Source organism: Pleurodeles waltl, chromosome 4_1 (assembly GCF_031143425.1).
Source record: "Pleurodeles waltl isolate 20211129_DDA chromosome 4_1, aPleWal1.hap1.20221129, whole genome shotgun sequence".
In the NCBI taxonomy this organism is placed as follows: Eukaryota; Metazoa; Chordata; class Amphibia; order Caudata; family Salamandridae; genus Pleurodeles; species Pleurodeles waltl.
Genome location: NC_090442.1, coordinates 593165955 through 593178278, shown reverse-complemented (window position 1 = coordinate 593178278; position 12324 = coordinate 593165955). Strand labels below are relative to the sequence as shown.

Below are 12324 nucleotides of genomic sequence, written 5' to 3'. Positions count from 1 at the left end.
AGTAGAGTATAGTGCTGTAGAGTGCATTTGACGTTGTTCTTTGAATGCACAGCAAATGTGATGAGATAAGAACAAGATTTACAGGCCTGTTTACAGAAAGGGAGCACTCGGAAGGGTACTGTAAATAAGGTTTGGGCAAGGGAAGGGACAAACTCAAGCTGCATAGCCTAAAACATATAAAGTCAGCAAATTGAAAGCAACAAAATGTGAGTTACAAACCACAAGGCCAATGGCAAGCAACAGGCGGAATTAATTCCCAAGTAAGCTCTATGAATGTACAAAGTGACAGCCGTGGGATACTTTGTGGGGAAAGTCCAGTATTTTAGTCCAATCCTTATCTTGCAGAGGTTTGGCCACATCAGTCAACCAGGTAGTATGATGAGAAGACCTGGAGTGGTTTCCATGTTGCAGGAAAGGTCTGTACACCCAATCTATCAGTTTGCCACCAGTTCCTATGGTGTAGAGCTTCTGGCACACCTCTTGTAGGGTCAGTGCTGGGTGGCAGACATGAAATAGGGCATTTTATGACTATTTAAGGTGATTGTAAGTAAGGAGTTGTCCAGGGTGAAGATGGTAGTCTGCCACAAGGGTTTGGAAATTTAGTAGCTCACAGATCCAGAAACAAATCCCCCAGTTTTAAGACACCTGCAGCATGCCACTGATGGAGTTGCTCTGAGCACAGCCGTCCTGTGCGAGTGGGAAGGCTTAGCAAAGATAGTGCCGGAGCACAGGGTTTCTTCTTGTCAGTGAGTTTACAGGTTCTAACAAGGCAAGAGAAAGCTGTGCATGATAACCCCGGAGGGTGATCCGTAGAATGGTCAGTAGGAAACAATGAGCAGTGCATTAAGCCTTCTTTAAAAGTATTTCGTGATAAACCCCATCTCATGCAGGAAGGTGGGCAGAAAGCCAGTGAGCCACCCATTGGACCAGTGCAGCTGAATAATAGCATTCTAAATCCAGAAGACCTAATCCACCCACAGTCACGGGTAGCTTTACAGTGAATAGAGCTACCTGACGGGGCTGCAGCGACCAAATCAGATGTGTGGCATGTCTGAAGAAGGAGTAAAGGATGAGCAGGAGAAAGTTTGCAAAATAATACTATCATTGGGGTAGCACACAATCTTCACTAGTGCACGTAGCCCTCTACAGAAAGCAGAAGAAAATACCAAAAAGCAAACTGGGTTTGGAGGGACCGTGACGCTCTGCCGAGATTTCCATCCTGCAAATCAGTGGGAGACTGGTAGATGTTAATCACTAGGTATCAAAACGTAACTGGTTCCCAGTTTAATCTGAGATCTAATTGTATATAAATGGGAAAACAGTGCCATATGTTAAAGAAACACAAATTACATTTTAACATTTTTACTTTTTGTTTGTGCAATTTAAATCCCAAATAATTTCAAGATTCTATATGTACTTGACACTTAGGGATAACCCAAATCACTTGTTTGGCTTTTGCTCAATTTCAAAACCATTTAAAGGCATGGAAAAAGCGGGCAATTGCCTTGCACAACTCTGCAAGTGTTCTGGCCCCTGCTCACCCTTCACAAGCACGAACAGCGGACCATTGCACCAGAAGAGTTTGCCAAGGTGGATGGGTGTTGCTTGTTCAACAACTCGAGAGTGCCTCTTCTGTTTCTCTCCTGTGTGCAGAGACAACTCCCCAGGTACCCAATACCTTCCGATAGTCTTGGTGGACCCATTTTGTCTGATTTTAGGAATTGTCCCACCTTGTTCTTCTTTTCCGTATTTACCCAGTTCTTAGCAACAACACTTTGAATCACTTGCTGTGGATCTCCCATTTGATCTCGATTTCATCGTCCTCTTTTATTATCTTTGTTTGGTAGTCCGGGCTCCCATTTCTGAGATAAATGTATAGCCCCAGACATACACTCTAGTGCTTTAAGACTACAGACAAGTTGTGGGTACCTCACATCCTGACATTAGGTGTAAGACTGTTGCCCACACCATCTGCCCTGCCTCATTATTATTATTTTTTTAGGTTGAAAGCCCATGGGCAGTTGGGGTGAGCCAGATATTTTTGTTCAATTGGTTTAAACTAGCATAAGGTTAATGTTTCCCAAACTGTTTGCCAGGGGTTTTAAAATGTTCGGAAACATAACCAAAATGTTGCTATTTCTTTCTCTTTAAGAAAGATTGGGTAGATTTTGGTAGGGGTGATGGCCTTGACACAGTGCTGAAAGGCATTAATTTACTACTGAACAAGGATGTAATGTGACACCGGAATGTAGCATACCAGGAGGCAATCACAAAAAGATCACAGTGAATAAATAGTGCTAGGTTAAAAAGAGTAAATAAATGTGCTGACAACTTAGTGAATCATGGCCTCTCTTGGGTGTGCCTGTAAAAATGTTTTTTCTTGATTTTTTGTCCTGAATTTTGACCCTTTGCCCTGAATTTTTGTACTGAATTTTGACCCTTTGTCCTGAATTTTGTACAGTTCTGTCCAGAATTTGCCTCAGTGCCAGGTGGTCACCCTATCTGGCCCCTGTTGTAATCTCCCTGTGGGCTTTTAACCACGCCCATCAGTTTGGTTGGTTCGTGGGCTTGCCTTTTAAAATTTGCTTTATTTCACTAGTTAAAGGCATGCATACGTCAAGCTTTTTCCGGTGTTTAGCCCCCTTCTACATCACCAGTAAACTACTGAAAACATGCAAAGATCCATGTTTTCCGAATGTCTTCTGCACTATTTCAGTTTATTTCCTACACAGCGCGATCTTGCTTGGCAGTAGTCGAGCGATTTGCATGACATCGACCATGTTACATGGATAATTCTACTTTTGCTGGTTACATGGATAATTCTACTTTTGCTGGTTACATGGATAATTATACTTTTGCCGGTTACATGGATAATTGCACTCTTGCCAACACGTTTCACTGCGAGTGAACTTCTGTTTCCTTTTCTGTGTCTCTTTCACACTCATGGTGACCGTAGGCTCGCATATGTGAAACGCTTTTACTGTTCATTATCAGTTTATGTGGCAAGTAAAGACTGGTTAGGAGTTTACAAGGCTAGTAGCTCTAACTCGAGCAAATGGAGACCCGTTGTATTTGGAAATGCTTGTTTTAATTGTATGTAGATCTCGGGGTTGTTATTGTAATCCTAAAAATTGAAAGATACAGTAAAGGACCACTTGTCACCTCAGTGAGTGACATTATTTTCTTAACCTGCGTAGGAAAGATGACAAAATGCACTTTACTCCAAATAAATGTGACTACGAAAACATAACACACATTTATACTCTAGTAGTTTAAATACAAACACGTATATCTGACTGGTATCAGCTTCTGTACACAATGGAAGCATGACTAAGATTGTCAATCAGTTGTCATAGGATATTAAAATGTTAAATATTGAATAAAAAATATACAATCTAACAATTATTTGACCAATTAGTTAAAAAGAAACACTGATTTTAGAGGAGCGCTGTAGATAAACGAGAATGTTACGTAAAGAATTCCATTCATTTTAGTAGTCAACAAACACAAATGGTTGCCACATGTTTTGTTCTGCTGTTTGTAAAGGATGAAAGGACCGCTGCCTCTATGCAGTGTTGATGGGAAGCATGTGTGCGTCTCGTGACAGTGGGAGAAGGTGGAAAGGGGCGACAGGGGGGAGAGGCAGGGGTGGTAGCCCATGTGATGAAAACGCCCCCCTGCAACACAGTGGTGGTGCCAGTAACAGGAGACATGGGAGGGTGCTGTGACTCACTGAGTGAACTTTAAATACCCCTGCATGAAGTACAGCCCGAGGCAAACACACCGTAACAGGTCGAGTTCAGGCTGCAATCTCACAGCACGAGCCTATCTGCAACTATCACCAGAGCCGGGAGCTTTTGACATCTCGCACCACAACTATCACCCCTGACAGGATCGCCCAAAAGCCGCCACCACAGCCGGGATATCTCACTGGCAACAGTATGGACACTGCCATTGCCAGAATGTCCCAGGTAAGGTGTACAGCATAGACAGATCAACTACTACAAATAGAAAACAGTCTGTCAGGGCTGCACGGAATTGTTACTCGAATGACATTTGTTTCAATATGTCCCTTGATCTTTATATAACTAGTCTCTTCACATGGAAACACTTTATTGAGGCTGTTCTGTAGTGAACTGCGGTGTGACCATATTCATTCTTAAGTAAATGTATCGTAAACAAATATTTCATTTTGATTTAAATAAAATATGTACTGCTTTGCCTCACTTTATTTCTTTTATGGAATGAGATGGCACTAAAATTCAAGAAAAGGTGAGCGCTGGGCATCAAACAGCAACAACAATATCTTTTTGGAGCAACTGTTCGGGGTAGAAAGTAAAAACCTTTAGGTCCTGATTTAAGAGGGCCTGGCACCATATATCACCACATTAGCGTAATTGTTTTGATTCTAATATGGTGATATTTTGGCAAAAATTCCATGCCATATTTACAAAGTGGTGCAGCACATACATTGCACGACTTTGTGACTACTTGTGCCACATTATGCCTGCACCAGACCTAATGTATGTAGGGGAGGCGTTCCCCCATTAGGGGGCCCTCAACAACGGACCAATGAAATTTAAAAGATTGCTTTACGCCATTTCTAGCGGCATTTTTAATGCCTGCACACAGCAGGCATTAAAAGGAGGCACGCCATTGTTTTCAATGGGCCTCAGTGTGCTTTGCAGAATTTGTGGTGCTTATCCTGCAAAGCACCAAATTACCGACAAAAACTTTGACGCTAGTTCCCTAACTATTACCATGGTGCACTGTATGTTAATTACGGCGCACACATGGTGGCATTAGGAGGGCACAAGAAAAGTGGCACTGCCTTAGATGCAGCACCACATTTCTTAAGTCTGCCCCTTAGACTTTAAGGCTATGCATTTAAGTACATTAGGTTATCTAAATTGTCATGTTTTCATAGGCGTGGATTGGGGTTCTTTTCCAATGGCACAATGTCATCACTCGACTGCCAATACAGATATGTAAAACTTTGGGATATATCGTTCTTAAACACATGAGCATAAACACTCCTGCTGCAACTGATCACCATTTGGAAATTTGTGCTGGGATCTGACACAGAAAAAATCGAATCCATTTTCAAATAATGTATGACATTTTATTAAAATGTACTTTACATTTTCAGAAAATATCGCTAATGTTTGGAATTTGAACGTTTGTAGTTGCTCATCTCAAGATGATTTATACTTCTTTGTCTTTGAAGGGCGTTCAAACAGCCACTGCAGAGGTTTTGATTGAAACAGCACTTCTCAATTAAAATCCTGCGTTCTGATTGAAGGTACCGATCCTCAGAGAAGATAGCTCTGCCATTGGATAGTATAGATAAAACAGCTTGAGAGAGTTCAAGCAGCTTCAAGTGTGGGTCATGAGGCACCTGGGCTCTCTGGAGACTTGACCCACTTAAACTCTGTAGGCTCCTACTTTTTTTTGTCAGTACGAATTAAGGGTCCTATCCAAAGTTTCCAACTTTGCTAGTTCACAAAGACCATAGCAAATTTTCAGCCAGGGGCATTGAGCTATATTGTGTGCCACTTTTTGAATCAGGGCATCTTCTTATTCCAATCATATACAATTATAAAATAGCATGTGTTTATTTATTTGTCACTTTGAGTGTTAACTTTTTGCTTCATACCCATTTCAGTGCACTAATACAGCCCCCTGTAATGGCTGAAGCTTCCTAGCGTGTCCTACAGAAATCACAGGCAAGGACTTCTGAACGCCATTAGCTGCCTTCTCATTGTAAAAGTGTAGAGGTTAGCTTTGTGGAGCTTGGGTGTGTAAGAGCACTGGGTTGGTTGGTGGCTAGCAAGCCGCCAAGTGTCTTGCAGCTAAGTGAGGGTCAGTCCCTGCTTGAAGAGGGCAGAGGGTAGTTCCAATCATCTCCCTAGTTCTGAGCTGTACTGAGCAGGAGGTAAGTCGCTGAGATAGGAAGCTGCCAGAGTCAGACTACTAACGCATTTTTTGGAGCAAAAGTTCAGTTTAGCTGTGACCTACCCTGAGTTGGACCCATGCCCAGCTGCACCCACCATTATCTTACCTCAAACTTATTTATGGCTATTCTAACACAGTCACAGATTGAGTGCACTTTGCTTTTCAAAGGATGCCTGAAGGGCCTAATAGTCGTAATTTAAAATGTGGTCCATTACATACATATGAAGGTTGATCTAACATACTGTATATTTTAAAATCATTTTTACAGCGTTAAATGGATGATCCTGGAATATGTGCCCGGTAATGTTTTCAAAATGTGTATATAGTGTAATAAGACTGAATAAAAAAACTTGTAAACCTAAGTAACAGTGGCTGTCTCATATGTAGAGGTTTCTGTACTTTTACCTTTGAGCACAAACTCTGGCGACTTAGGGGAAGATCAGTGAAGTCTTGAAACAATTTTGTTGAAGTGAAGTTTCTGTGCCTGCTGCGCACACATCAAGGATATTTTTCAAAAGATGCCAAGCCCATGACAGCAGGACATCCTGTGCATGGAAAACGGTAAACACTAAATGATGGCTGGGCAATGGGCAGGAGATGGAGCTAAGGTAAGGGATGGGTCTAGGGCTGGAGCAAGGGCTTCTGTAGAGGCATCTCTAATTCAAGGAGAAGGAGGCACAGGCTCACACACAGGATCCCTGGCAAGGGCTGGGAGGAGGGATTTTCCATAAAGGAAGGAAATAAAGGAAGGGGAGTGATGGAGTAGGGTCTGGGGGTTCTGTCGCAAGACAGCTGCCCATTGCTGACTCCTTGGAGCAGCAGGAACAGTGTGCACAAAAGGCAAAACATGTCCAACAATGAATGCCTTATATTCTTGTCAGGGAAGAAAATCCTCTGCAAAATGTTCGCCATGAAAGTGAACACTGAAATCGTGAACAAATGTTAAGGTGGAAACACTCAGACGACAGCTCTTGTCCATGTGTAATGTAACCCACCTGCTACTACCATTTGTATTCTTTCAACATAAGAGGAGATGATCCTTGGTGTCAGCGGGTCAATTTATAGAGGTGTCTCTAGTCATATCTATACATATAAATTAAACATATGAAATTCAATTTCACATCATAATTCACTGGATGTGGATTGATTAAACTTTATGGTTATAATGGTATATTAACAGGTGCTGAAATTCCGCAAGTATGACCACACAGTCACATTGTGATAAATAGATTAAAGGGTCCTGGCTCTAATTGGAAATTCTTCCGTGTGGAACACCCTGTAAAAAGCTAACCACTACATTTGTATATTTTTTTTAATTTATATCATGCAGGCAGGTTATTACCGTGGGAACGCGCATACATATGTGTACATTAATTATTGGCAAAGGCAATGGAAAGGGACAGAGAACACCCCCATGTAACATGGACGAAGAGGAAGTTTTTCTTAATGAACAATAGTATTTCCTTGTAGAGAAAGGAGAAACTGATACTTCTTTTAAATCACATTTTCATTTTTCACAGAATTTCCAGTCTTGTGAAAATTCTACAAGTGTTAATTTTTAGAACAGTAGAGTATTCCAGGCTATCTAGGTCAGTCATTGGAATGTAAAATGTTGTACATTTTCTCTGAATGTAGTAACCTTAAAAGGGAAAGAATTCTATTTTTGATACTTACCCATTTGCAGAGCTGTCCAGCGAACCAGTAACAAGGCTGGAATAAAACTGGTGAGGAGAACAAAAAGGGCATAAAGGGAAGGAGGCAATATGTCATACATAGCACAATGTCTGTTAGCACTAGGGTGCGTCTGAAGAGTAAACAAATAGGTTGACTGCCTCTAGTTCTTTATAGGCTCTGGGACACCCACATGACCACAATTCACGCAATCCCAATGGCACACCTACGGGTCCCCATGCTCCAATAAGATGTTCTGAAGGAAAAATACACACACAAGATGAGAATAGAGGGGGATGGATGCTCAAATCATATACACATAGGCCCTCATTATGACATTGGTGGGTGGCAGAGGTCACCTGTCAATGCCAAACTGCCATCAGGCCGCCTGTGCAGCCTGAAACCCGCCGGCAGGGCCTTAATATTGCAGTCGGCTGCTAATGGAGCCGTCTGCAATGTTGCGGTGCAGCGGGTGTCTGCCACAGGCAATTTGGAGCCTTGACAAGGGTAGGGGAAGCACTTTGCAGAACCAGATGTGGAGAGTTCTCCCACACACAGGCTGGCACCAGGTATAAATATTGGACCCCTAGATCTCATCAGAATACTCCTGGACCTGTGGAAGTTACAGAAGAATGACTACCATGCTGCCAGAGGACTTCAACCCAGGCAAACCAGAATGACTCCAAGTGTCAGTTGGCTGACCTTCTGTGTGGCATACAGGGACACAACAAACGTCAGAGGCCTCCGTGCAACTGCCCAACTAAGTTGTTGCAACTGGACCTGCTTGGACATGCAAATGGTCCCCCCTGAACCCTGCTGGCCTCTGCTGGATTGAGTCCCTGATCCTCAATAGGTGCCTTCCCAGGTCTTGAACCCCTGACTGGCATCAGAGTGAACTCCTCTTGAAGAAAATGTTTGACTCCTTGTAATTGTGAATGGACCCGTTCTCACCGAAGCTCTGCCACCTACAAAGACTGCCAATGTGAATCTCCGGTGAGACCTGGTCTTCACGTCAACAGCAAGCACCTGCAATGTCCGGCAACACAAAACCCACACTTCACGATGACCACCAGTGTGAAGCTACAGCAGCCACAACCTCTTCACACTACAGCAATGCCAATCCGCGACACCTGGCCTGTTCTTCTCACTAAAGCAAAGACCATCCAAAATGCTCAGGCTACTCCTCTTGGCCCCCTCCAACTTAAACTGAACTCTTTGTGCCAGACTCTGAAAGTAACTTTTCAGTGGACTAATCTGGTCACTCTATCTGACCTGCACTCCATCGTGGTCAGCCTGAGCTTCCCTTTGCCTAGCGTGATGAGATGACTACAAGTGGTGCTTCATGCTTTTTGGATAAGGAGAAAGGAAGTTGTATAGGTGGAGAGGATAATGTGAGGAGGTTGGAGGTACTATGATCCATATGCAGAACCTGAGACCACTCACTCTAAGGTATTTGACCAGCAGAATAAGGATGGACACAAAAGCGGTGCATCAAAGGGAAAACAAGTGGAAATGTATGTAGTAAAAGTGGGGTAATCTTCTTGCCATTTACACATATAATTGAAGAGGTTAGCTGTGAGACATCTGTGAAATTTGACAATGTCTCTCTCAAGTCTGAAATGCAGTGGAAATTCATTTCAAAGTGTAGAACAATTGACGTAAAAGATACTGCCTCTAGTCTTCTCTTCTACATCACTTTAGTGCAGTATAACTATCCCACTGCTGAGCCCACTTTAAAGGTATCCCTTCCCCCATCTCACCTGTGGACTTTCTCCCTGTCCCCTAGTCCCATCTCTTATTGAAATTGCCTTGCCCACCCAGGACATCATATGCAACATCATAAAGTGGGTCAACATTGTGATTCATTGTACAATCAGTTATCCCTGCTAATATACAAAACCCCTTCCATAGCAATTACATTCCCCTACAATGTAATGCTTCCTTTTCCTAACACCTAGATGCAATACCCAGGAGTGGCCTTCATGCACCTCAACTATCACCCTCCCCCATTATAAACCTATCTCTTGTACTGTGTCCAACTAATTTGTGGTAATGTTTGCACCATATACAACACATACACACATACTTGACTGGACAGATTGTCAGTATATTCTGGAAGAATGATTCCATCTGCCTGACTTGTTGAAAAGCCTTAATTACATATCTTGACATCCAAGTCTGATTGTGTATGTCACGTTAATGTGTCCTTTACCCACATTCTAAAAGACATATCATTAAATTGTGGTTCAGTATGAAACCCTGCCATAGTTTACATACTTGAACTTTTGTAAGGAAACTAGATTTTACCTCCTTGTTTATGTTTGGTGAAGATCCCAGCATCAAGAAACACTTAGGGGTCATTACAAGTTTGGCGGTCTAATGACCGGCAGACTCGCGGATGACGGTCAGACTGCCGCCAATGCAGCAGTTTGAGTGCTGCATTATGACCGTGGCAGTCGTGCCGCGGTCGGACCACCAGCATCGCTGGGATTAGTTGTCCCGGTGGTCCGGGCGGTCGTGTCGGCCCTAATCCACCAGGGCAGCGCTGCAAGCAGGGCTGCCCTCAGGATTACGACTTTTTTCTCTGCCAGCGATTTCATGGCGGTAACACTGCCATCAAAAGGCTGGCAGAGAACGGGTGCAGGGCCCCTACACTGCCCATGCACTGGGCATGGGCAGTGCAGGGGTCGCCCTGGCCTGCACCTTGGAAATGTTCACTGTCTGTTTTGCAGACACTGAACATTGCGAGGGGCTGGTGAACCCTGCGCTCTACAGCATTGACGCTGGCTCAATTAGGAGCCAGGGACAATGCTATAGGCTGTTTCTCAATAGGCCAGTAGGCGGAAACTCAGGTTTCCACCCGCCGACCTAGTGGGAGACTCTTAATGGGCCCAGCGGGGAGGTAGCCACAATGGCGGCAACCTCCCCATCGGAAGTTCGGCAGACGGGTAAAACCATCCACCAAACTCATAATCAGGCCCTTAGTTTTAGATAAGGTATGAGAAAAGAAGAATTTGTTATTTTTGGATACAAATAGTTGCAAACAGGGACCAAGTTCATAAACAAGTTTCGTCTTTCTTGGGCAAAGTTCTGCTTTTTGGCTATTTTTTCTCATTTTACTCTTGCAGACTACTGAGGTGTTCAGGGAAGCAATGTCTTGCTAATAGGAAATTAGCCGCAGCTGCCTTGATTAAACTTTTTCCAGTTCAAAAGAGGAATCGATTTCATAGTAAGCGCCGAGTCTTCGATTAGAAATGTTGCCAGCTCCTTCTGGAGTTGCTCAGACCATTGGTTCCCAGGGCTTTCAAAGGTTCCCTTCAGACAAGCCTTTAGTGAATTCTCGGGTGCCTTCAGTACCCGGAGATAGTATTTCAAAATGTCCAATTCGCAGCACTGCCTTAGCTCTTGATGGGTCAGGCAGAATTCTAGACGAATTTAGGATCTAGGCAGGTACCTGGGTAGTTTAAAAATTATTTTATGGGTAGTTTAAAAATTATTTTATGGCCTGAGGACTGTGCGAACTCCATGGTAGACCAGTAGGTACCAGCAGGTTATGGGCCAAATGCCCATAACAAAGGGCAAGAAGAAGGGTGACCTTAATGACTTTAAGTATTGGAGCAGCAGTTTTGTGTTGAGGCGGGTAAGACCATATATAATCGCTGCAGGTTTCTTATTTAGGGAGGCTATGTGGGATAGGAGGTTGGCAGTGTCTGTGAACCAGACCCCCAGGTAACTGTATTTCAATGCTGATTTAATTGTGAGTGGACCCAAACACCAAGAGAAAACTTTTCCATTGGCCGCAGATCAGTATGTCGATTTTTTTAAGCATTTAACTTGAGGCAAGTCCTCATCATCCATTGATCTGTGGCTATGAGGCACCTGTTGATTTTTGATTTTCTAATATTGTTAGGGTTTTTCCCTGGGGAGAAGTATATGTGTGTCATTTGTATAGATGTGGCAGGTGGGTTTAAAATTGTTGATATGGTTTGGTAGTAGTTTCATGCATATATATCGAAAAGAAGAGGTGAAATGATAGATGCTTAATGATATATGCTGTTTTATGCTGTAAACCTTTTATGAAAAAGGGGTTATATGAATCAGGTAGGGTATGTTGTTTAGGTAAGAAGAAATCCAAGTAAGAATAATGCCATTTATAATGACATCTATGTGTCTTATAGTTAAGATAGCATGGCATACTATGTCAGAAGCTGCTGAAACTTCCAGAAGTGAAGCAGCTACACCATTCTTGTTGACTTTTTTTCTAGGGCACCTCTAATTTCAATTAGGACTTTTGTGGTCCCTCTTCCTAGGTAGCATATTGTTTCCCAATCTGAGAGTAGTTTATTTTCTTCTATGAATTCTGAGAACGGAAGATGCTGTTCTCTCCAGAAGTTTGAAAGGAAAGAACCATTGGACATTGGTCTGTAATTGTAAGGGTCTTGTGAGTCCAAGTTGTTCTTCTCAAGTAATGGGCATATGTATATTTTCTTCAATTGCTCTGGGAAAATTCCTGTGTTTACTGAGTTATTGTTAATGTTTATGACTGGGATAGATGCAGATGTTGAAATAAGAAACTTTTTGAAACAGGTAGGGGGCAGTTAGGCAGGGATGTGATGGCGCCATCTAGGCTGCTACCTTTTGCCAGTTCCTCAATTTTTTTGAAAGGTTGAAATAGATAGATATTGTTTTCTGTTGCAA

At 42.9% G+C, this 12324-nt stretch overlaps 1 protein-coding gene across 2 annotated transcripts in view; it reads left to right on the top strand.

Annotated features, from left to right (window-relative positions):
• Window positions 1-3706: 3706 nt before the first annotated feature.
• PAH (phenylalanine hydroxylase) overlaps window positions 3707-12324 on the top strand; it is a 231602-nt gene continuing 222984 nt past the window's right edge. Inside the window, exon 1 of one of the 2 annotated variants that reach the window (XM_069228986.1) lies at window positions 3707-3971. In XM_069228986.1, coding sequence (XP_069085087.1) covers window positions 3942-3971 — 30 coding nt within the window. In that variant the 5' untranslated portion in view covers window positions 3707-3941. The remainder of the gene's footprint in view (window positions 3972-12324) is intronic. The other variant, XM_069228987.1, reaches the window with a different exon arrangement.